General features: G+C 34.3%; 1 protein-coding gene across 1 annotated transcript; it reads left to right on the top strand.

The window, feature by feature from the left end:
• Positions 1-6,652: 6,652 nt before the first annotated feature.
• On the top strand, positions 6,653-7,606 carry LOC121023572 (olfactory receptor 2L5-like). The gene has a single exon (XM_040465526.1). It carries the CDS (start codon positions 6,653-6,655, stop codon positions 7,604-7,606), a length of 954 nt encoding a protein of 317 aa, XP_040321460.1.
• Positions 7,607-24,256: the final 16,650 nt, after the last annotated feature.

Below are 24,256 nucleotides of genomic sequence, written 5' to 3'. Positions count from 1 at the left end.
AGGTACATTGTGTCTAGAGCCTATACTGCACTCCCTACCAATGGGGGAAATTGCAGATAAATAATGTTTTAATACACTGTATGTAACATAGATTTTATTCTACAAGAATAGAGCTGTTTTCATGCATGTGTATGTGAGGTCACATAGATAATCCTATTGAGTTAATTCTTTTGGCATTGTATATTATTGACTGGATTGAAATCATTCCAGATTTAAAGTTGTCAGTTTAGGAAATGAGCAACATAATCTATATGAGAGTTGGCCAAGTTCAGAATTAGAAGATTTTAAGTGGAGTTGAAGTGAGAATAGTTGCACTTTTTAGAATACAGGGTGATATTGGGGTGCCTGGGTGGCTCAATTAGTTAAGCATCTGGCTCTTGATTTAGGCTCACGTCATGATCTCATGGTTTATGGTTTGAGCCCCGTGTTGTGCTCCATGATGACAGAGTGAAACCTGTTTGGGATTCTCTGTCTCCATCCCACTCCTCCCCTCCACTGCTCACACACTCTCTGTCTCAAAAATAAATTCATTAATTTTTTTAAAAAGTGACTTTGGAGCTAGTTTGTAAACATATTTGCTGCATAGGAAGGAAATGAGGGTCTTTGTAAGAGACAGGTTTGAGTCATATTGGGAAAGGCTTTAGAAGGACTCACATGAAGCAAAATGAGTAAAGCTAGCATGTGGGCATCCAAGTCATCAATAGCATTTCTCATTTCTTCCCTGGATCGGGGGTGAGGGTGTTAATTTTCCAATGAGCACAGATGGTTAAATTGTTCCCAAAGTGAACTTATTATTGTTTATGCACATTTTTTTTCTTTATATGACCCTGGTATTTCTAGGTAAATAATTTCTTGCCTAGATTTTATTCAAAAGTATCAGAATTTGTAATAAAAGTCAAATACTAATGATGAAATATATCTGTCTATGGAGACAGTAACTTATTTTCTAATGTAAATGCCACCTTCTGGAAATATTTCAGGTATTCCTAAGTAGAGTGGATGTGTTATGATTGTTTTTAACACAAATTTTCCCAATTGTACTACTTTCACTTTGCATACCACTAAATTTCCAGTTAAATAATAATTACATCTGTGTTAGCATCCTAGGATTTTTGTTTGTTTGCTTGTTTGTTTGTTTTGAAAATCAAATAGTGCATTGAAACATTTTGGGGACAATGCCACTGAGAAATCTAAGAATGGCCGGTGTGTGGATAAAAATTTTACAATGGTAACTATATAGATTTTAGTGGTAATGGTGTGATGAAGATATCACAGCTACTGTTCACTGATCACTCATGAAGCTCACATTGAAATATCCAGTATAAGTTATCCCATTCAATCTTGTAATAACTCTTATCTTTTGCCCCAGATTTATTGAGGTATAATTGACAAAAATTGTGTGTATCTAAGGTGTAAACTGGATTTAAGATACATATTAAAATAATCACTACAGTCAAACTACTAATTAACAAATCCATCAACTCTCCTACCATTTTGGCTTGTGAGAATACTATCACCTGGTGAGTTCTGCTGTAATAGTAGATTCAAATATAAAATGTTATTAACTGTATTTAAATTGCGGTACAATAGATCTGCTGAACTTATTCATCAGGTATAATGGAAACTGTAGCATCTGACCCACATCTTCCCATTTCTCTCTTTAGCCACTGACAACCACGATTCTGTTCGTTAATTTTAAAGGTTGACCATTTTAAATTCCACATATCATTGTAATGAAACAGTGTCCGTGTCTGCTTAATTTCACTTATCTTGAAGTCTTCCAGGTTCATCCATGTTGCTATTGTTGTGTGAATATATATATATATATATATATATATATATATATAATGTGCATATATATGTGCATATATATGTATAAATATATGTATTTATTCACATATTTCATTTTGTTGTTATATTCATATATATTACATTATATTATATTAATTATATTTCATTTATCCATTTATTTGTCAATGGATATATAAAGTTAATGCCCATACTTTAAATATTATGAATAACACTGCAATAATGGTTAAAGGATTGCAAGTATCTCTTCAAGTAACTCATTTCATTTCATTTCATTTCATTTCATTTCATTTTGGTATAGAATCAGAGGTGGATTTGCTGCATCATATGGTAGTTTTACTTACTTTTAACTTTTTGAAGAATTTCTATACTATTTTCCATAATGGTTGTACTAATTTATATTCCAAATATAAGGCTCAGGAGTTCCATTTTCTCCACATTCTCTATTGTTTCTTTATTTTTGCTTATACCCTTTCTAAATGGTGTGAAATTATATCTGGTGATTTTGGTTTGCTATACCTAGGAGGTACAGGCTCAGAGAGGTGAATTAATTAATCCAAAATTACATTTCTAGTAAGTGCCAGAACTAGAATCAAATCTAGCATCGGCTCCAACCTGTCTGCAGCATGTTTTTACAGTAAAGCAAAATAAACATATCTTCTGTCTGAATCCAAACTCATAGTATATACTGATAAATCATACAATTGTCAAAATATCTGTCTACATACTTTCTATTTGTCTATCACTGCTGATTCGCCATTGCGGAATTTCATGAAAGTATGGGGCGCCTGGGTGGCGCAGTCGGTTAAGCGTCCGACTTCAGCCAGGTCACGATCTTGCGGTCCGTGAGTTCGAGCCCCGCGTCAGGCTCTGGGCTGATGGCTCGGAGACTGGAGCCTGTTTCTGATTCTGTGTCTCCCTCTCTCTCTGCCCCTCCCCCGTTCATGCTCTGTCTCTCTCTGTCCCAAAAATAAATAAACGTTGAAAAAAAAATTAAAAAAAAAAAGAAAAGAAAGTATGTATATAAGCATACAGTTATATGCACATTCAAATACTGTGCTTTATAGATCTTTTGGTACAATAAAATCATCACGAATCACAAGCTCTCTAACATTCTAAACAACTGAAAATACACACTGCTTAAATATTTAATTAGGTTATTAATTCCTGAGTCACAAAAGTATTATGAATTATATATGTTTTTTTTTCCTTTTTAGTAGAACCTGTTGTGGAAACATTAGGAGGGATGAAAACTTCATATATATATACCCAAGCAGAAATAATGTAAAGATCTATGCTTGGCTGGACTCTAGAAGACTCTCCTTTTAGCCATATGATTTAGTCTATGAAAGCCATTGCACAATCCTGTAAACACTAAATAAATGATAAGAATGAAAAAACAATTACAATCTATGGACATGGAGATAAAAGTATATCCAAACTTTTTAAAGAACTAAGGTAGACTTTGTGGAGCCAATAAGTTCAGGTTTTCCAGAGGAAAAAAAAAATCTGATCTTTTCTAGAACTCTTCCCTTAGGTAAAGTAAGGAAGTTCCCTTTTGGTAAAGTTCAGCACTCAAAACTATTCCAGGGTTCTTGAAAAGAGAAGAAGCTACCCAAATTTATATGAAAACTGGTGCAGATTTTTTTACATTCAAATACTTTTAAAAGTTTAGTCTGATTCTTTATAAAATTTTCAGCGAAGCAATGGAAACCTTCTTTGGTAAATGTATATTCTTGCTGCAGCTATACAAATAACCAAATCAAATCTAATGTGACCAGACAATTTAATGATCTGAAAGATCTTTCTTTGAGATTATTTTGCTTCCGAAGAAAATTCTACATTGTGTAGTATCTATGGGACACTTTTCCAGATCTGCCACTGGATCACTCTATAGTTTTAAATAATTTACTTCTAATCACTTGGAATCCGTGTTTCATCTTTATAATAATGAACCTATATTGAAAAATCTATTTATTCTGCAAGCATGTGAATCGCTAAAGTGAGATGCTTTTAAAATTTTGTTTGCAATTGAATAGGAACATGGGAAACATGAGAAAAAGAATGAAACCAAGCTAAATAATGTTTGTTAAATTAATTAAATTACATTAAACTAAATTAAAATGATAACATGCAATTTATTTTTAAACTGGACATAAATAAGAGAATTTTCCTCATCATGATGTAGGAATGAACTGAATATACACATTTATAACTTGATCTACAAGGGAGATAATACAGAGAAGGACGTTTCTTTGTAAACAAAATCACCCAAGGACACTGATATTGAGGCAAGACATGGATTATAATTCATTTAGAGGACCTGGCAGTGATTGAGAGGATCTGGGAGTGCTGTGGGTGTCCTCTACCTCATGGATTAAAGTTGTATTCTGCAGGGAGCAACTGGAAATATAATTAAAACATCAAATTAGAGGAAAGAGGAAAGATATTGAAATGAAAAAAATATAGGCACCAATCCATCTTATTTGGGCATTAAAGGAACTTATACAGCTTCTTGACTCTCTTTCATCTATAGTAAATTTTTATTTTAATAATGTTTATATTTTTCTTTTTATTTCTCTTTTAGTTTTGAGCAGTTAAAAGTAACAACTTTTCATTTGATAATTGTTACCTGAATTTTTAGTGATGAGATTAAATTTAAATAAACATTAATATATAAATATCTTCATCTATCTACCAAGCATCTAAATTCAGGCAGAAAATCTAAGGAATTCACTTAAATGTCTGAAACTTGATTTATCATCTGCAAACATCCATAGCCATATTTATGGTTATATCAACTTCAAGTAGACTGAAGGATTAAAGAAAATTTAGTGGCTCCTGGGTGGTTCAGTAGGTTGGGAGTCCGTCTTTGGCTCAGGTCATGATCTCACAGTTTGTGAGTTTGAGCCCCACATCAGGCTCTGTGCTGACATCTCAGAACCTGGAGTCTGCTTTGGATTTTATGTATCCCTTTCTTTACCCCTCTCTGGCTTGCACTCTGTCTCTCTCACTCTCAAAAATAAATAAACTTAAAAAAAAAAAAAAAGAAGGAAAGAAAACTTATTCTTGGCACAAATCTTGACACATGTTAGGTCCTACCCAGCGGAGATGGTCACTGAAAGTGTACAGTTCTATCTTCTCTGACATGTATGGATCTTGTTTGGGTTCAAGGCTTGGTTCTCCAACTCACCTAGGAGCCATCTCATTCCCTTTTCCTCCACTGTATATTGCCAGTAAAGCTGATACCCAAACCAAAGTTTTAGTGAAACTTAAAAGATTGAAGCAGGTGCAATTTTTTCCACATGGTATGTAAATAGATTAGTTTTCATTATTTCACTGGGTAAAATCAAAATAAAAGGGAAATAATCTAATTACTTTCACCTAAAAATTATATTTATATACTTTAGATCTTGAAACAGATATTTAATAGCTATGGTGGCTTTCGTGTCAGATGCAAGGCTTCTTTCAATGATATCACATGGCAAGTTATTTAGCATGTAAGAACAGAGGAACATAGATAATCAAAATCGCTGCCTTAGCAGTCATGTGACATGACATCAAAGAACAAACCTGATGTCCCATTCATTATTCTGTTCTGTGTTGTTTTTTTCTCATGATTAAACAGAAATAATACTAACTACCTCATGGAATGTTTGTCATAACTGGCCCTATATAAATACAAATGATAGAAGTAGTAACAATGTTAATGTCCTTGGTAATTACAATTATTACATTTTCAATTTGGTTGATGATTGAAACTACTAATACAAATTATAGCCCATGATATCAGTTTAATATGCTCTCCTCATGCCTATCCAAATGCCACCTTATAAACAAAGCTAGCTCTCCCAGTATTTCCTTTGCATGTTGACAGTAACCACACAATAATTGAAAATCAGTTGTTTCACATAGACCCTAACCCTGCTGCAAGTACTTCACAGTGGATTTGGAGATTCACATCTGCACTAATTTTACTATGTAAATTAGGAACTGAAATTACTTTTATATCACTTTAATATTTTATACAAATAATGTATGGGCATGGCATCGACAAACCACAGAGTTGAATGATGGTCCCACTCCTCTTGAAACCCAAAGCTAATACTTCAAATTATTTTACAGTTTTTTCCAATACTTCCTATATATTTTAAACAATATGCTTATCTTCTAATGCTTGATTCTTAAATACCAAATACCAGACCATGATTTGTAAATTAGGCCACTGTGGATGAAATCTTACCCATCTCTATATCATCAAACTTTTCCTTCCACCACTCCATCATCAGATAATGATACTTAGGATCTACAAAGCTTGATTTGGCAAGCTTTTTGGAGAAAACTAAAAAAAAAAAAAAGGTATGTATTTGTTAGCATGAACTGATAGGCTAATTTATTTTCAGAATTATTAGTGCTTTATTATAAGAAGAAATAATTGTCTAAGAGTAATAAAATGTATTAAACATGGTGTGTAAGGTATGCATTTACATTGATTAACAGTGCATATATAAAATGTGTAAGTTCTGATGTTGATAATATCTAAATGTATATAGAAAAATAATATATATATATAAATTTCAATAAAATTATTACAGAAATATATTATTCTTAGATATACAGATTTTTATGAAATATTTTGTATATATATGCATTTCCTATAAAGATTTTATCTATGAGGCAAAAACTGGCAGGTTTGTTATATCAGAATATGTGTTAAGTTTTTTTTTAAGAGTTACAATGTTTCATTAATAAATCAGTTTGGAACAAAAAAAGGAATTAATAAAAGCTAATTTTTTTGTATGTAATATGTGTTTCTCTTTAGGGAAAGCTAAATTAATGTCCCATGGAAAATAATAACCAAACATCTACTGATTTTTTCTTATTGGGATTATTCCCACCATCAGAAATTGGCCTGTTTTCCTTCATTTTCATTGTTCTCATTTTCTTAATGGCTCTTTTTGGCAACATGTCCATGATCATCGTCATCCTCCTGGACACTCATCTCCACACACCCATGTATTTTCTACTTAGTCAGCTCTCCCTCATGGACCTGAACTACATCTCCACCATTGTCCCCAAGATGGTGTCCAATTATCTCTTTGGAAATAAGTCGATTTCTTTCATTGGGTGTGGAGTTCAGAGTTTCTTCTTCATTACATTAGCTGGTGCAGAAGGATTACTGTTGGCCTGTATGGCTTATGATCGTTATGTGGCCATTTGCTTTCCTCTTCACTATGTCATTCATATGAGAAAAAGAGTACTTGTGTTGATGATTACAGGATCTTGGATAATGAGCTCGATCAACTCCTGTGCCCACAATATATATGCCCTCCATATCCCTTATTGTCGATCCAGAACCATCAATCATTTCTTCTGTGATCTCCCGGCCATGTTGACACTGGCCTGCATGGACACCTGGGTCTATGAGTACACGGTGTTTGTGAGCACCACACTCTTCCTTGTGTTACCTTTCATTAGCATTGCATGTTCCTATGGCCGAGTTCTCCTCACCATCTGCCGCATGCACTCAACAGAAGGGAGGAAGAAGGCCTATTCCACCTGTAGCACACACCTCACTGTGGTAACTTTCTACTATGCACCCTTTGCTTACACTTACCTATGCCCAAGATCGCTGAGAACTCCAACAGAGGACAAAATTCTGGCGGTCTTCTACACGATCCTGACCCCAATGCTCAACCCCATCATTTACAGCTTGAGAAACAAGGAGGTGATGGGAGCCCTGAGAAGAGTGATTCAGAGGATCTGCTGCTCTAAGTGTCGACAAAGTTCTCATTAATCCTGCTGCTTTAGAAATACATCATTTTCACCTTTTACACTCATAAGGAACAATGTCATTCCAAGATTCCAGACAAAGATGATATTAATATAGAAAATTAAGATAATTGAGATTTTAAAAAATATATATTCCCAATCACTTTATATTCGTGGTAATTTTTCAATAAATGTAAATGGCATATATTTTCCCTTAATTTGTGGGTAATAAGATTTTATTAATACATTGAAATGACATTCAAAACAGTCCAACTAGATGTATTATCCATTTTACTAGTTCTAATATATTTAGCAAATCTCCCCAAATAAATAAAATGGGACAAAAGAACAAGAAATATTATAACATTTATAATATATATTATAATATATACGTATATACGTATAATATATACATACATACGCACACACACATCAACAGATACTTAGGATATGTAGGTTGTTTCCCTATCTTAGCTTCTTAGCTATTGTGTATAATACTGCAATTGACATACAGATTATCATATCTTTTCCAAATAGTGTTTTTGTATTTTTGGAAAAATATCCAGCAGTGGAATTTCTGGATAATATGGTAGTTTCATTTTTAATGTAATGAGGGACTTCCATACTTTCCTCCATGATGGCTGTAGCTGTTTACATTCCACCAACAGTGAAGAGATTCCCATTTTCCCACATCCTCACCAGCACTTCTTATTCCCTGTGTTTTTGATAATAGCTCTTTTAAATATGTAAGGTGATAGATCATTGTAGTGTATTTGCATTCTATGATAATTAATGACATTGATCATTTTTTAAAATCTGTGTCCATCTGAATATTCTTCAGAAAATGACCTCTATTTGAAACTCAGCCAATTTTTTACTCATTTTTTCTTACTATTGAATTATATGTTTTCTTTTTATATTTTATATACCAGCCCCTTTTCACACATATGACTTGAAAGTATACTTTTCCCTATTCAGTAGTTTGTCTTTTATTTTTTTTTTATTTTTTTAAAAATTTTTTTTCCAACGTTTATTTATTTTTGGGACAGAGAGACACAGAGCATGAACGGGGGAGGGGCAGAGAGAGAGGGAGACACAGAATCGGAAACAGGCTCCAGGCTCTGAGCCATCAGCCCAGAGCCTGATGCGGGGCTCAAACTCACGGACCGCGAGATCGTGACCTGGCTGAAGTCAGACGCTTAACCGACTGCACCACCCAGGCGCCCCAGTAGTTTGTCTTTTAATATTGTTGATGGTTCTCTTTGCTGTGATTTTCTATGTAATAGTCCCACTTGATTATTTTTACTTTTGTTATTTTTGTCTTTAGTGCAAGATTCAAATCTATATATATATATATATATATATATATATATACACACACACATATATATATATACACACATATATATATACATATATATATGCTAGTTATATATATACTAGTTTTATATATATATATACTATACTATATATATACTATATATATACTATATATATACACACACTATTATATATACTAGTTTTATATATACATATATATATATATACATATATATATACCTCTTTCTAGAAGGTAACCACTTATTTTTTCCAGAAATTTTATCGTGTCAGTTCTTACATTTGTGTTTAATCCATTTTAAACTATTTTTTGTGTGTATGGTTTAAGATAATGTTGTAATGTAATTTTTTTTGCATGTGGCCATCCAGTTTTCCCAACTATGAATTATATAGAATATTCATTTTTTGAATAGTCTGTCTTTTCTCCAAAGTACATTCTTAGTTTCTTTGATGTAAATTAGTTGACCATATATTCATGGGTTTATTTCTGGTCCAGGGTTCCTTATTCCCCTCATCTTATAGAATACATTGAATGCCATGGTGCCATGCCATTCTCACAGTTTTTGCATCATTGGAGAAGTATGCATCCACTCCTTCTCTACACTGTTCAGGAAGCACAGAGGTATTTTAGGATCCCTGTATTATCTGAGTTTTATGGGCTGATCAGGATTCAGTACTTCTCTGATTGAACACAGACCTATCTCACTATGTCTATTATCTGGTATTCACCCATGGTTGTTGTGGTTTGCTAAGGATAATTCTGCCCTGGAATCACTCCAACAGGTTCCATTGTATCTAATGTTAAAATTCTTCAGAATTGTGAACTTAAATCCCCATATATATTTTGGGTAGTTATGAGTTATGAACTAAAATGTCTTTATTTCCTATAGAAATTTATATTAGTACAACCATATCCACACACCTAATAAAATGTTTTCCTCATTTTGCTGCACACATGTGTTTCATGCTGTAAAGAATAAATATTCCCAATTGCCTGAGTACACCAGGGATAGTCTGCTCTTACGTTCAAAAGCAAGTTTTTATTTTCAGCTTTGCAAAAATAAAACTTTAACTTTTCATAGCCTAGAATTCCAAATATTTACTGCCCAAAAATGTTCAGTAATACTCTTGGTAGAAATTTTCAATATATTCAGACATCTGGTTTCTCGTTCTTCCCATAATAAATCTGGGAATCACTTGTTATTTTGCCAAGTAAAAATGTAAACAGAATTAAATATTGAGAACTCTGTTTATGTCCAAAAGGTAAAGAAGAAAAGGGGCACATGGGTGCCTCTGTCGGTTGAGTGTCAGACTTCAACTCAGGTCATGAGTTCATGGTTCACGAGTTTGAGCCCCACATTGGACTCTGTGCTGACCGCTCAGAGCCTGGAGCCTGCTTTGGATTCCATGTCCCCCTCTCTCTCTGTCCCTTCCCAGATTGTACTCTGTCTCTCTCTGTGTCTCTCAAAAATAAATGGAACATTGAAAAAAATTTTAAAGTTAAAGAAAAGTATAGGAGAAACCATGGGCCTTAAGATTAGAGATATTTTTGGGGCACCTAGGTGGCTCAGTTGATTGAGCCTTTGACTTCGGCTCAAGTCATGATCTCACTGGGTTTGTGAGTTCTAGCCCAGCATCAGGCTCCTGTGCTAACAGCTCAAAGCCTGGAGCCTGCTTCTGATTCTGTGTCTCCTCCTCTCTCTGCTCCTCCCATGCTCATGGTTTGTCTCTCTCTCTGTCTCTCAATAATAAATAAACGTTTAAAAAAAAGATTAGAGATATTGTCAGGTGAATATAGAGCTCCATATCTTACTGTAGCAATGACTCATTAGAGCAGATATAAGAGCATGAACCAGTGTTGAAACAGGACAACCTGAACTATAATTGATTCATTGCTAAAGTCTTATTGTAGACAACTCTGAAGGTTAAAATCTCCAGAAGAATCCTGAAATAAAGAGTCCCTATGGTTTTAGAGGTCAGGTTCCCATAGTAAATCCTAGGGGGAAAAATTACTAAACCTTTCAGCAGGGAGAAGGAAAACAAGAAAAAAATAAATACTCCAGAACACTCAGTTTTACCAAGTTGTGCCCTTGGGAGAAACTGTTAACCAGAGCCTAACATATTAACTTGCCCTAACATGGGTTAATATCACATCTTGACCTGTGGAAATAAAAATACCCAAATACCAAGAAGCCTTCCACATGGGAGAAGAAAAACACCCAACTCCACCTTAAGTACACATATTCCCCCCCCATGAAGAGACAAGATGAGAAATGTTTGTGAATTTCACAGTCCTGAAACACAAGCTTATTAAAAGTTAAAGACAGATCATAAGAGTATCAAATGTTGTCTCCTCCCCCACATACCTACCTCACCATCAAATAACTAAAGGGCTTTATATACCATTTATTTTAATGGTTGCATAATCTCTCCCCATCAAAAAAATTACAAAACACTCTAGAAGGAAATAAAATTGGGAAGAGGCAGAACAAAAATCAGAATTATATGTGGCAGAGATGTTAGAATTATTAAACCAATAATTCTATTTTTTATTTAAGTTTTTACTTAAATTCCAGTTATTTACCATGTAGTGAAATATTGGTTTCAGGAGTAGAATTTAGTGATTCATCACTTATATGCAACACATAGTCCTCATCACATCAAGTGTCCTCCTTAATACCCATCACCCATGTAGCCTACACACCACTCACCTCCCTTCCAGCACCTGACATTTTGTTCTTTATAGTTGAAGAGTGTCTTATGGTTTGCCTCCCTCGCTTTTTTCCCATTTGCCTATGTTCATCTGTTTTGTTTCTTAAATTCCACATATGAATGAAATCATTTGGTATTTATCTTTTTATGACTGACTTGTTTTTCCTTGCCTAATATACTCTACCTCCATTAGTGTTTTGCAAATGGCAAGTGGTTTTACAAATGCATCAGTTCACATTCCTGGTAACAGTATATGAAGGTTCCCTTTTCTCTCCATCTTTGTCAACATCTATTGTTTCGTGTGTTGTTAATTTTAGACACTTGAGAGGTGTGGGGTGGTATCTCATGCAAACCAGGAATTAAAACAAAAACAAAAACAAACTATGATTAAGATGCTAAGGTTTGTAACAGATAAAGTGGACTGCATTCAAAAGCAGATGGCCAATGTAAGCAGAAGTATGGAAATACTAAAAAAAAATTCTACGTATTTAAAAAGAAACAACACAGTAACAAATGTAAAGAATGAATGAGGAGCACCTGGATGGCTTAGTCACTTAAGTGTCCAACTCTTCATTTCAGCTCAGATCATGATTTGTAGTTTGTGAGATTGAGCCCGAGTTGGGCTCAGCATTGACAATGCACAGCCTGCTTGGGATTCTCTCTCTGTCTCTCTGTTTCTATCTGTGTCTCTGCCTCTGTCTCTCTCCACCTCCTCTGATTGCTGTCTCTCTCTCTCTCTCTCAAAAAATAAATAAATCTTTTTTCTATTTGAAAAAAATAATGAATGAGAGGGGCTTATTACTAGACTACACATGGATGGAGGAAGAATCTCTGAGCTAGATTATCTATCAATAGAATGTTCAAAAACGAAACAAACAGCATCAAAACCGAGATTACTCAAGACTGTGTGACACTACAAAATGTGTAACGCATGCATAATGACAATACCAAAATGGGAAGAAAATAAACAAGGAAAAAATAATATATGTGTGAAGGCTAACCAAGGATCAGGGAAGCACAGAGAATGGCAAGCAGGAGAAATGCAAGGTAAAACAAAACAAACAAAACATACAACCATAGAAAGAAGGAAAGAAAGAAAGAAAGAAAGAAAGAAAGAAAGAGGAAAGGAAAGGAAAGGAAAGGAAAGAAGGAAAGGAAAAAGTGAGAAAACTGATAAACTTGGGCTTATCATTTTCAAATTACAAAAAGTAAAGGTAAAGAAAAAGTCATTAAAGAAGTTTGGGAAGGGACATATTACATAAAGAGGACCAAAGCTAAAAATTATTTCTGATTTCTCAGAAAACATTTAAACAGAAAAGAGTGAAATGAAATATTTAGTGTGTTGAGAGAGGAAAACAAAACAAAACAACAATAATAACCTAGCATTCTGTATTCTGCAAATTTCTGTCTTAAAAATTGAAGGAGAGAATGGGGCTGAAAGATGGAAAAATGGTAAGAAAAACCTAGGCCCATGTCCTCCCATTAAAGAAAACTAGATAGCTATCAAATCATTGTAAATACCCTGGAAATCATTCTGAAGGCTGACAGATCAAACTCCACAACTAAAGGGAAAGAAGAAGCCACATGGAAAAAGAAAGGAAGTGTGAAAATGTGGTTTGTTGGGGAAAGGGATCACAGGTTCTGCAGAGGGGTTGGAGCTCTGATTGCAGTGAAAGGTGAGAGACAGGAGCAAACTGGGGAGAATATTTCCCACAAGCCCCTGGGTGGGAAAACCAGAGGGGCTGATTTTTGTGAGTTCTTGCAACTAGTGGGACTTGTTAAAGACTGGAGGGTTTTTTTGTTTTAAGTTTTATTTATTTTTACTTATTTTATTTTTTAAAATTTATTGTCAAATGAGCTAACATGCAGGACAGTCTTGGAGTCAGTAATAGAATCCTATGATTCATCACTTTACATAGAACACCCAGTGCTCATCCCAAAATGTTCCCTCATAAATGCCCATCACCTATCTCCCTCACCCCTCAATTCCCCTCAACTCCCCACCCCTATCAACCTTCAGTTTGTTCATGTATTTGAGAATCTTTTAGGGTTTTCCACCCTCTCTGTTTATAATTTATTTTTCCTTCCCTTCCCCTATGGCCCTCTGTTAAGCTCCGTAAATCCCATATATGAGTGAAATCATATGATATCTGTCTTTTTCTGGCTGACTTATTTCACTTAGCATAATACCCTCCAGTTCTATCCATGTTGATGCAAATGGCAAGATTTCCTTCTTTCTGGTCACCAAGTAGTATTCCATTTGATATCTATTTATCTATCTATCTGTAAATATTGGGATACAAATCAGCACTCCCGTATCCTTTGGATAAATTCCCAGTAGCGTTATTTCTGGGTTATAAGGTAATTATATTTTTAATTTTTTGAGGAAGCTTCACACTGTTTTCCAGAGTGGCTACACCAGTTTGCATTCCCACCAACAGAGCAAAAGGGATCTCCTTTCTCCATATCATTGCCAACATCCATTATTTCCTAAGTTCTTAATTTTAGCCACTATGACCATGTGAAGTGGTATATCATTGTAGTTTTCATTTGTATTTCCATGATGATGAGTGATGTGGAGCATCTTTACAGGTGTCTGTTTGCCATCCGAATGTCTTCTTTGGAAAAGTGTCTATTCATGACTTCTGCCCATTTCTTCACTGGATTATTTGTCTTTAGGGTGTTTAGTTTGGTAAATTTTTTATAGATTTTGGATACTAACCCGTTATCCAAAATGGCATTTACAAATATCTTCTCCCATTCTGTCGGTTGCCTTTTAGTTTTGTTGATTGTTTCCTTTGCTGTGTGGAATCTATTTATCTTGATAAGGTGTAAAAACATTCCATGCTCATGGATTAGAAAAACAAATATTGTTAAAATGTCCATACTACCTAAAGCAATCTACACTTTCAATGCAATCCCAACCAAAATAGCACCATCATTCTTCACATAGATTAAAACAAACAAACAAACAAACAAACAAAAAACAATCCTAAAAGTTGTATGAAACCACAAAAGACCCTAAAGAGCCAAAGTAATGTAGTTAAAGAAAAACAAACCTGGAAGCATCAAAATCCAGAATTTAGTGTGTATTACAGAGCTATAATCAGCAAGACAGTATGGTATTGGCACAAAAACAGACATATAGACCAATGGAATCCAAAAGAGAACCCAGAAATGGACACACAAATATATGGCCAAATCTTTGACAATGCAGGAAAGAATATCTAATGGAAAAATACAGTCTTTAGCAAATGGTGCTGGGAGAACCAGACAGCAACATGCAGAAGAATGAAGCTTGACCATTTCTTTATACCATACACAAAAGTAAATTCAAATGGAAGACAGACCTAAATACGAGATAGGAGACCATCAAAATCCTAGAGGAGAAGACAGTATGTAACCTTTCTGAGCTCAGGTGCAGCAACTTCTCACTTGACATGTCTCTGGAGGCAAGGGAAATAAAATCAAACATGAACTATTGGGACCTCATAAAGACTGGAGTTTTTTTTTTTTAATTTTTTTTTCCAACGTTTATTTATTTTTGGGACAGAGAGAGACAGAGCATGAATAGGGGAGGGGCAGAGAGAGAGGGAGACACAGAATCAGAAACAGGCTCCAGGCTCTGAGCCATCAGCCCAGAGCCCGACGCGGGGCTCAAACTCACGGACCGCGAGATCGTGACCTGGCTGAAGTCGGACGCTTAACCGACTGCGCCACCCAGGCGCCCCAAGACTGGAGTTTTAAATGACAGTGTGTTTGGCTGGAATAGAGCCCTGTGGGTGCTACCCTACTCCCGAGTAGAAAGCAGGGAATGTGAAAACAGTCACCAGACAAAAACCTTGAGCACAAGGGTGTGTGTGGGGGGAGATAATTTCCTCTTCTTGGAGGAAGTCACTGAAAGACAGTGTTCCTGGAAATGCCTCTGTGGTTACAAGGACCTGGTTAGTGTCACTTGTCTCCCCTGATCCTCAGCATAAACACAGAGCCACTTGTGAGAAGTAGTGCTGAGTTCACACAAGCTGCCTGTCTTGCTTACATCAAGTGCCACAGTTCTATGCTGTGGCATAAATACCCTACTCAGTCAAGCTTGCCTTAGCCTCAGCACAGTGGAACCCTTCCCCGGAAGACCACCACACAATCCTGCCCACAGCACAATTCTTACAAAAGTTCTGTGGGGCCTCACTTCTGATGGAAGTGGTGTCAGGTTTCCTTCAAATGCAGACCAGAGCACATCTAATTAAAACTCACCACTTTCAGGCCAGGAACCATAAACTTCCCACATCAAGCAAGAAAAACACCTGCAGATGACTAGCCTGAAGGACAGAGCAACCAAAACACAGCAGCAGAGTGCATGCAGCACACACCAGAGACACTCCCCAAAGTGTCAGGTCCTGGACCCTATGTGACCTCTTTTCATAAAGCCATTACTTTCAGTAACAGGAAACATAACTGGCTTTTCTATGCCATATACAAAATGCCAAGAAGTCTGAAACAGATAATAGTAACATACCTAATGGAAACTTTAAAGCAATGATCAAAAGGATACTCGCTTGGTTAGAGATAAAATAGTTAAAAAAGTGTAAGTCAGAAATGAAAAATGCAATAACTGAGAATGGAAACAATTTGATGCAATGAACACAAGGCTGGAAGAAGCAGAGGAATGAATAAGTGATATAGAAGACAAAATAGTGGAAAAATTAAACTGAACAAAAGAGAGGAAGAAGAATTAAGGAACACAACTATAGACATAGGGAACTCAGTGATTCATCAAAAATAATAACCATCTTAATTTAGGAGTTCCAGAAGAAAAAGAGAAATAGGGGTTGAAAATCTGTTTGAAGAAATAATAGATGAAAACTACCCTAATGGGGGATTGAAACAGACATCTATATCAATAAGGCACAGAGAACTCCTCAAAAAAACAAAACAAACAAACAAAAAAAACCAAGAACAAACGTAGGCCCACACAAACACATATGACAATTAAATTTGAAAGAAAAAAGTAGTAATAAAAAATTCTAAAAAGAGCAAGACAAAAGAAATCCTTAGCTTATAAGGGTGGACCCATAAGGGTAGCTGCAGATATTTGAAAGGAATTTGGCAAGCCAGAAAGAAGTGGCATGATGTATTCAAAATGCTGAATGAGAAAAATCTGCAGCCAAGAATATTCTATCCAGCAAAGCTGTAGTTCAGAATAGAATGAAAGATAAAGATGCTCCCAGATAAACAAAAGCTAAAGGAGTTTATAACCACTGCACCAGACCTGCAAGATACACTAAGGGAACTCTTTGAGTGGAAAGGAAAGACCAAAAGTACAAATACAAGGAAAGAACATTGAGCATCTCCAGATACAATGACAAAACAAGTAATAAAATGGCACTGAATACATACTATCAATAATTACTCTAAATCAAAATACACTAAGTGTCAGAATGAGGGGAGGAAGTCCATACATTTGCTGCCTGTAAGAGACTCATTTTAGACCTAAATACACCTGAAGATTGAAAGTGAGAAGATGGAGAAATATTTATCATTCAAATGAATGTCAAAGGAAAGTCAGAGTAACAATTCTTATATCAGACATACTAGCCCATAAAACAAAGACTGTAACAAGAATCAAAATAAGACACTATATACCCATAAATGGGAACATTCAACAAGAAGATCTAACAATTGAAAATATTTATGCACCAAGATGGAAGCACCCAAATATATAAACAGATAATAACAAGCATAAAGGAACTTATTGATAATAATACAGTAATAGTGGGGAACTATACCACCCCACTTAACTCAATTAACAGGTCATCTAAGCAGAAAATCAGCAAGGAACCAATGGCTTTAAATGATACACTGGACCAGAGGGACTTAAGAGATAAATTTACATTTTATCCTGAAACAGCAGAATATGTATTCTTTTCTATTTCACATGGTATATTACCCACAAGAGACCACATATTAAGTTACAAATAGTCCTCAAGAAGTACAAAAAGATTTATATCCTACCATGTATATTTTCTTGCCACAACACTATCAAAATTCAAGTGAAGTGTAAGAAAAAATTTGCAAAGACCACAAATACTAGGAGGTTGAACACATTGCTACTAAACACTGAATGGTTAAACTAGGAAATCAAAGAGGAAATTTTAAAAAAATGCTTGGAAATAAATGAAAATTAAAACACAAGTTTCCAAGCAATGGTGACAGAGCAATAGTGGTCCTAAGTAAGATGAAAACAATCATACAGGCCTACTTTAAGAAACAAGAAGATTTTCAAATAAAGACCTAATGTTACACCTAGAAGATATAGAAAGAGAACAAAAAATGAAGCCTGAAGTCAACAGGAGGAAAATAATAAAGATTAGAACAGAAATGAAATAGAAACTAAAAAACAACAACAACAACAGAACAGATCAATTTTAGCAGCAGTTGGTTCTTTGTAAAAATTAATAAAATTGATAAACACATAGCTACACTTATCAAATAGAAAGGAAAACAGACCAAAATAAATAAAATCACAAATTCAAGAGGAGAAAAAATAATACCATAGAAATAAAAACAATTATAAGAGAGTATTATCAAGAACTATATGCCAACAAATCAAACAACCTGGAAGAAATGGATAATTTCCTAGAAACATATAAACTATCAAAATTGAAACAGGGGGACACCTGGGTGGCTTAGTCAGTTGTGTGTCTGACTGTAGCTCAAGCAATGATCTCATGGTTTGTGACTTCAAGCACTGCATGGTGCTTCTGCTGTCAACACAGAGGCCCCTTTGGATCTTCTGTACCCCTCTCTGCCTCTTCCTGCCTTGTGCTCTCTCTCAAAAATAAATACATCTTAAGAAAAGAAAAACTGAAGCAGGAAGGAATAGAAAATTTGAACAAGCTGATAACCAGCAAATAAATTGAATAAGTAATAAAAAATCACCCAAAAAACAAAAGTCCAGGCCAGGTGGCTTCACGGGAGAATTCTACCAAACATTTGAAGAAAAGCTAATTACCTATTCTTCTCAAATTATTCCAAAAAATAAAAAAGAAAGGAAATCTTCCAAATTCATTTATGAGGCCAGCATTAACCTAGTAGCAAAAAGCAAAGACTCCACTAATAAAGTGAACTATACATCAATATCCCTGATGAATATGGATGCAAAAATTCTCAATAGAATAACATAAAATTGAATACAACAGTATATTCGAAGAATTATTCACCAGGATAAAGTGGGATTTATTCTTGGTTTTCAAGCATCGTTCAATATTCCCAAATCAATCAATATGATCCACCACATTAATAAAAGAAATGATTTGAACCATATGATAATTTCAATAGATGAAGAAAAAGCATTTGACAAAGTACAACATCCATTCTTGATTTTAAAAAATTCAATAAAGTTAGGATAGAGGGACCAAAACTCAACATAATAAAAAACATTTATTAAAAACACACAGCTAATATCATCTTCAGTGGAGAAATGCTAAGAGTTTTTCCTCTATGCTCAGGAACCAGACAGGGATTTCCACTCTTAACCCTGTTATTGAAAATAGTATTGAAATTCCTAGCCACAGAAATCAGACAACACAAAGAAACACAAGGTATCAAAATAGGCAAGGAAGAATTGAAACTTTCACTGTTTGCACATGAAACAGTACTCTATTTGGAAAACAAAAAACTCCATAAAAATGCTGGAAATAATACATAAATTCAGTAAAGTCACAGGATAAGGCATTAATGTACAGAGATATGTTGCATTGTATATACCAATAATGCAGCAGAAAGAAAAATCAGGGAATCAGTCCCATTTACAATTGCACCAGAAACCTTTAAATACCTAAGGATAACCCCACCAAAGAGGAAAAAGATCTGTACTCTGAGAACTATAAAACAAGGATGAAAGAAACTGAAGATAACTCTAAGAAATGGAAAGGCAGTCAATGCTCATGGTTTGGAAGAACAAATACTACTAAAAGGTCTATAGTACCCAAAGTAATCTACACATTTAATGCAATCTCTATCAAAATGACACCAGTGTTTCTCACAGAGATGGGACAAACATTCCTAAAATTGGTATGAAACCACAAAACACTCCGAATAGATAAAACAATCTTGAAAAAGAAAAAAAGCAAATCTAGTGACATCACAATTCCAAATTTCAAGTTATATTACAAAGTGCTGGTGATCGAAACTGTGTGGTACTGACACAAAAATAGGCACACAAGTCAATGGAAAAGAATAGAGAAACCAGAAATGAAACCACAAATATATGGGCAACTAATCTTTGACAAAGCAAGAATAAATATCCAATGGTGGCACAGGGGACAGACTTTTCAGCAAATGGTGTTGGGAAAACTGAAGAAGAAACATGCAGAAGAAAGAAACTAGACCACTTTCTTATAACATACACCAAAATACATACAAAATGGATTAAAAACCTATGTATGTATATATGAGAGAGGAAACCATTAAAATCCTAGAAGAGAATACAGTCAGCAACCTCTTGGATATCAGCCTTAGCCACTTCTTACTAGATATGTCTCCTGAGGCAAGGGATACAAAAGCAAAAATAAACCATTGGAATTTCATCAAAACAAAGACTTCTGTACAACAGAGACAATCTGTACAACTAAAAGGTGACATACAGAATGGGAGAAGATATTTGCAAATGACATTTCTGATAAAGGGTTAGTATCCCAAAAAATGTAACTTACAAAACTCAACACCCAAAAAACTAAAAATTTAATTAAAAAATGAACAGAAAACATGAACAGATATTTTCCTAAAGAAGACACACCAATGACCAAGAAAAATGAAAAGATGTTCAACATCGCTGATCATCAGGGATATACAATCAAAACTTCAATAATATATCACTTTACACTGTCAGAGTGGCTAAAGTCAGCAACACAAGAAACAGGAGTTGTTGGCAAGGATGTGGAGAATGGGGAACACTCTTACCTTGTTTTTGGAAATGTAAACTGGTTCAACTACTCTGGAAAACAATACAGAGTTTCTTCATTATGTTAAAAATACAGCTACACTCTGATGCAACAATTGTACTTCTAGGTGTTTACACAACAATACTAAAATACTTATTTGAAGGTATATATGTACCACAATGTTTATAGTAGCATTACATACAAAAGCTAAATTATAGAAAGATCCCAAATGCCCATCGACTTATGAATGGATTAGAAGAAGTGACATATATACATACATAATGGAATATTACAGAGCCATAAAAAATAAATTTTGTCATTTGTAAAACATAGGCAGAGCTAGAGACTATAATGCTTAGCAAAAGAAGTCAGAGAAAGATAAATGCCATATGATTTCACTCCTATGTGGAATTTAAGAACCAAAATAAACGGAAAAAATTGATAAACCATAGAAACAGACTGTGAAGTATAGAATACCATAGTGGAGATGTGGGTTGGATGAGTGAAACAGGTGATAGAAATTAAGGAATACACTTGGCATGATAAGCACTGAATAACGTATAGAATTGTAAAATCACTACATTATATGCCTGAAAATAATATAATACTCTATGTTAACTATATTGGAATTTAAAATACATAAATAATAATAATAATAATAATAATAATAATAATAATAAAAGAGAAAAAACATGGGAACATTTTTCTAAGGTAGACAAGTCAGGCAGAAAAGGAAAATACTGTGTGTTTCCACTTATGATGTAATTAGAATTGGCAAATTAACTGATACAAAGAATTGTTAGAATTGCAGGATGAGAAGCTTCAGTTTGGGATGGTGAAAATATTCTAGAAAGGGATCCTAAGGATGATTGAACAAAATGTGAATGTACTTAATTTCACTGAATTGTACAGTCAAAAATGGTTAAAAATTGACAATTTTGTGTTAAATACATATTTTGTCACAGAAAAAAATTTTGAAAAAAAACTCTAAAGTAATTGTAGTACTCCTTCGCAAGATAAACATATCACTGGTGAAACTACTAGAGACCATAGGAAATCTAAGAACATTTAAAGGGTTATCTGCATTAAAAAAATGCATTATTGGGGCGCCTGGGTGGCGCAGTGGGTTAAGCATCCGACTTCAGCCAGGTCACGATCTCGCGGTCCGTGATTTCGAGCCCCGCGTCAGGCTCTGGGCTGATGGCTCAGAGCCTGGAGCCTGTTTCCCATTCTGTGTCTCCCTCTCTCTCTGCCCCTCCCCCGTTCATGCTCTGTCTCTCTCTATCCCAAAAATAAATAAACGTTGAAAAAAAATTTTAAAAAATGCATTATTGAATATTTTATAAATAGTAGTCTATCAAAAGCAGTAGTATGTCTTTTTATAACCTATTTTAAAATGTAAAATATATTTTATGATTTAATGGTAATTTCCAATTGAATTGGAAAAATTCAAAAATCAGTATCTACCCTAAATTATTATGGGATAATATAAGAATTTCTGAATATTTGTTTGTATAAATTCATCATATTCCATTATAGTGTATCAAATTTTCTAGCCAAAATCCTCCAACATGCCAAAGAAAGTAATATATTTACAGGCTATTTTTATGGAATTATGGAATAACAATATATAAAATATATGACTCCATATGTGTTAAAAGACATAATAATATTGGAAGAATATGGAAAATATATTCTTGATTCCCCACTAAAGTGATCTTTAATACATGTCAGAAAACTTGTAAAGAAATAAATCTTGGCCTTAGGCCATCTTCTATTAGTGACTTAAACTATATTATTCAAGTCTCACTGGACTTTCCCAAGTGAATACACATACACAAGAGAAGTCTTATCTTTAGTGTCTAGGTAAAGAAGAACTACAATCATGGTTGTTCCTCAGTCTTTACGAAATTATCTAAAATGAAAAGTGCTGGGATAAGTGATGAATGTATACATTTGTCTGAAAAGTATGCATAGGTGTCTGCTTATAAAAATAACTGTTCATATAATGACTGTATGACCACTGTCAGCTATTCAATCTAGTGATGTTGTAAAACTGGAACATAACAGAAGGCTCATGTCCTAACAGTACATTTATCTTAATTTATCACATAAGAGATGAAACTTTTCACCAAGTGCTTGAAAGAATTTTATTACAATTAGTAGGAAATGTTATTTACAAACAATTAAAAAGCAATTGATATATTAAGGTATCTCCCTAACCAGGTTATTTTAAAAAGTACATTTCATTTGATTGAAATGGATTTAAAAGATTGTGTGTGTGTGTGTGTGTGTGTGTGTGTGTGTATACAATTGCAAAATGAATCACTTCCCTAAATACTTGTGTACTTTAAAAAAATGAACCTTTATTTAAACCTAAAAATTATACCATTTTACAGTATTGGAAAGAATTGGTGTGCCTCCTGATAATCTATTGTAAGATAGCAGTGAAACATAGTAAAGTTGATAATAAACTCAAACAGATATTATCTATGAACTTCTCCCCTGGATTCATGCTAAATAAAACTGATGTCTATACAAAGTGATATCATGTTTGTCAATTTATGGTCACTTTAAAAATAATTCTGTGTGAGAAAATATATACTAAAAATAATATACATGGATGTAAAGGGAATTTCAAATGGGAGAATAATTTATTTGTCAATAATCATACCAATATATTTTAATAAATCATTACATTTGAAAGATGAATTGTATTTATTGAGGAAGAGAAGATGCTTTGTGCTGAGAGCCTGTGATGAATCCTCTGGACATGGGGAATGGTAGCCAGTGGGTAAAGTTTCAATATTGTATGTGTAACATGATGTATATTCCCCATGAGTAGAGCATGTGAGGTGTTTACATATTATGTTAATTCTATTGTATTAATGTTCTGGCAATTTGGATTGCTGTTTGCATTAAGTGACTATCATTTTAAGGTGATCTTTAATAAATAAGTGACTCATTATATGTAAGAACAAAATTAACACATGGGGCACCTGGGTGACTCAGTCAGTTAAGCACCTGACTATTGAATTTTGCTGAGGTCATGATCTCACAATCTGTGGGTTCCGGCCCTTCATCAGGCTCTGGGCTGACAGTGTGGAGACTGCTTGGGATTCTCTCCCTCTCCATCTCTTCCCCTCCCTCACATGTTCTCTCTGTCTGTCTCTCAAAATAACTAAATAAACTTAAAAAAAATTATGAACAAAATTAACACATGAGTCAAAATCCTAAATAACAATTGTACAGAGTAGAATTTCCATTTTCTCACTTGGATTTTTGTTGCGTGTATATATATTTTTTAAGTTTTTTCATTTGATTACAGTTGACATACAATATTACATTAGTTTCAGGTGTACAACATTTGAAAAGTGTATACATATTCTATGCTCACCATAAGTATAGCCAACATCTGTCCCAATACAAGGCTATTGCAATATCATTGACTATGTTCCTTAGGCTCTGCTATTATTCCTGTGATTTATTTATTTCTAAAATGAAAGCCTATATTTCACTCTCTTCTTCTTTGTGAGTTATTTTTGTTCATGGACACAGTAGTTACATGATTACTAGGGGAAACTTAGTAGTTCTCATATATTCTTTTAATTTATATGAATCTATTATTTCTTTTTTTTATTTATATATGAAATTTATTGTCAAATTGGTTTCCATACAACACCCAG

Source organism: Herpailurus yagouaroundi, unplaced genomic scaffold (genome assembly GCF_014898765.1).
Source record: "Herpailurus yagouaroundi ecotype Mexico unplaced genomic scaffold, PumYag 566, whole genome shotgun sequence".
Lineage (NCBI taxonomy): Eukaryota > Metazoa > Chordata > Mammalia > Carnivora > Felidae > Herpailurus > Herpailurus yagouaroundi.
This window is presented reverse-complemented; position numbering and strand designations above follow the sequence as displayed.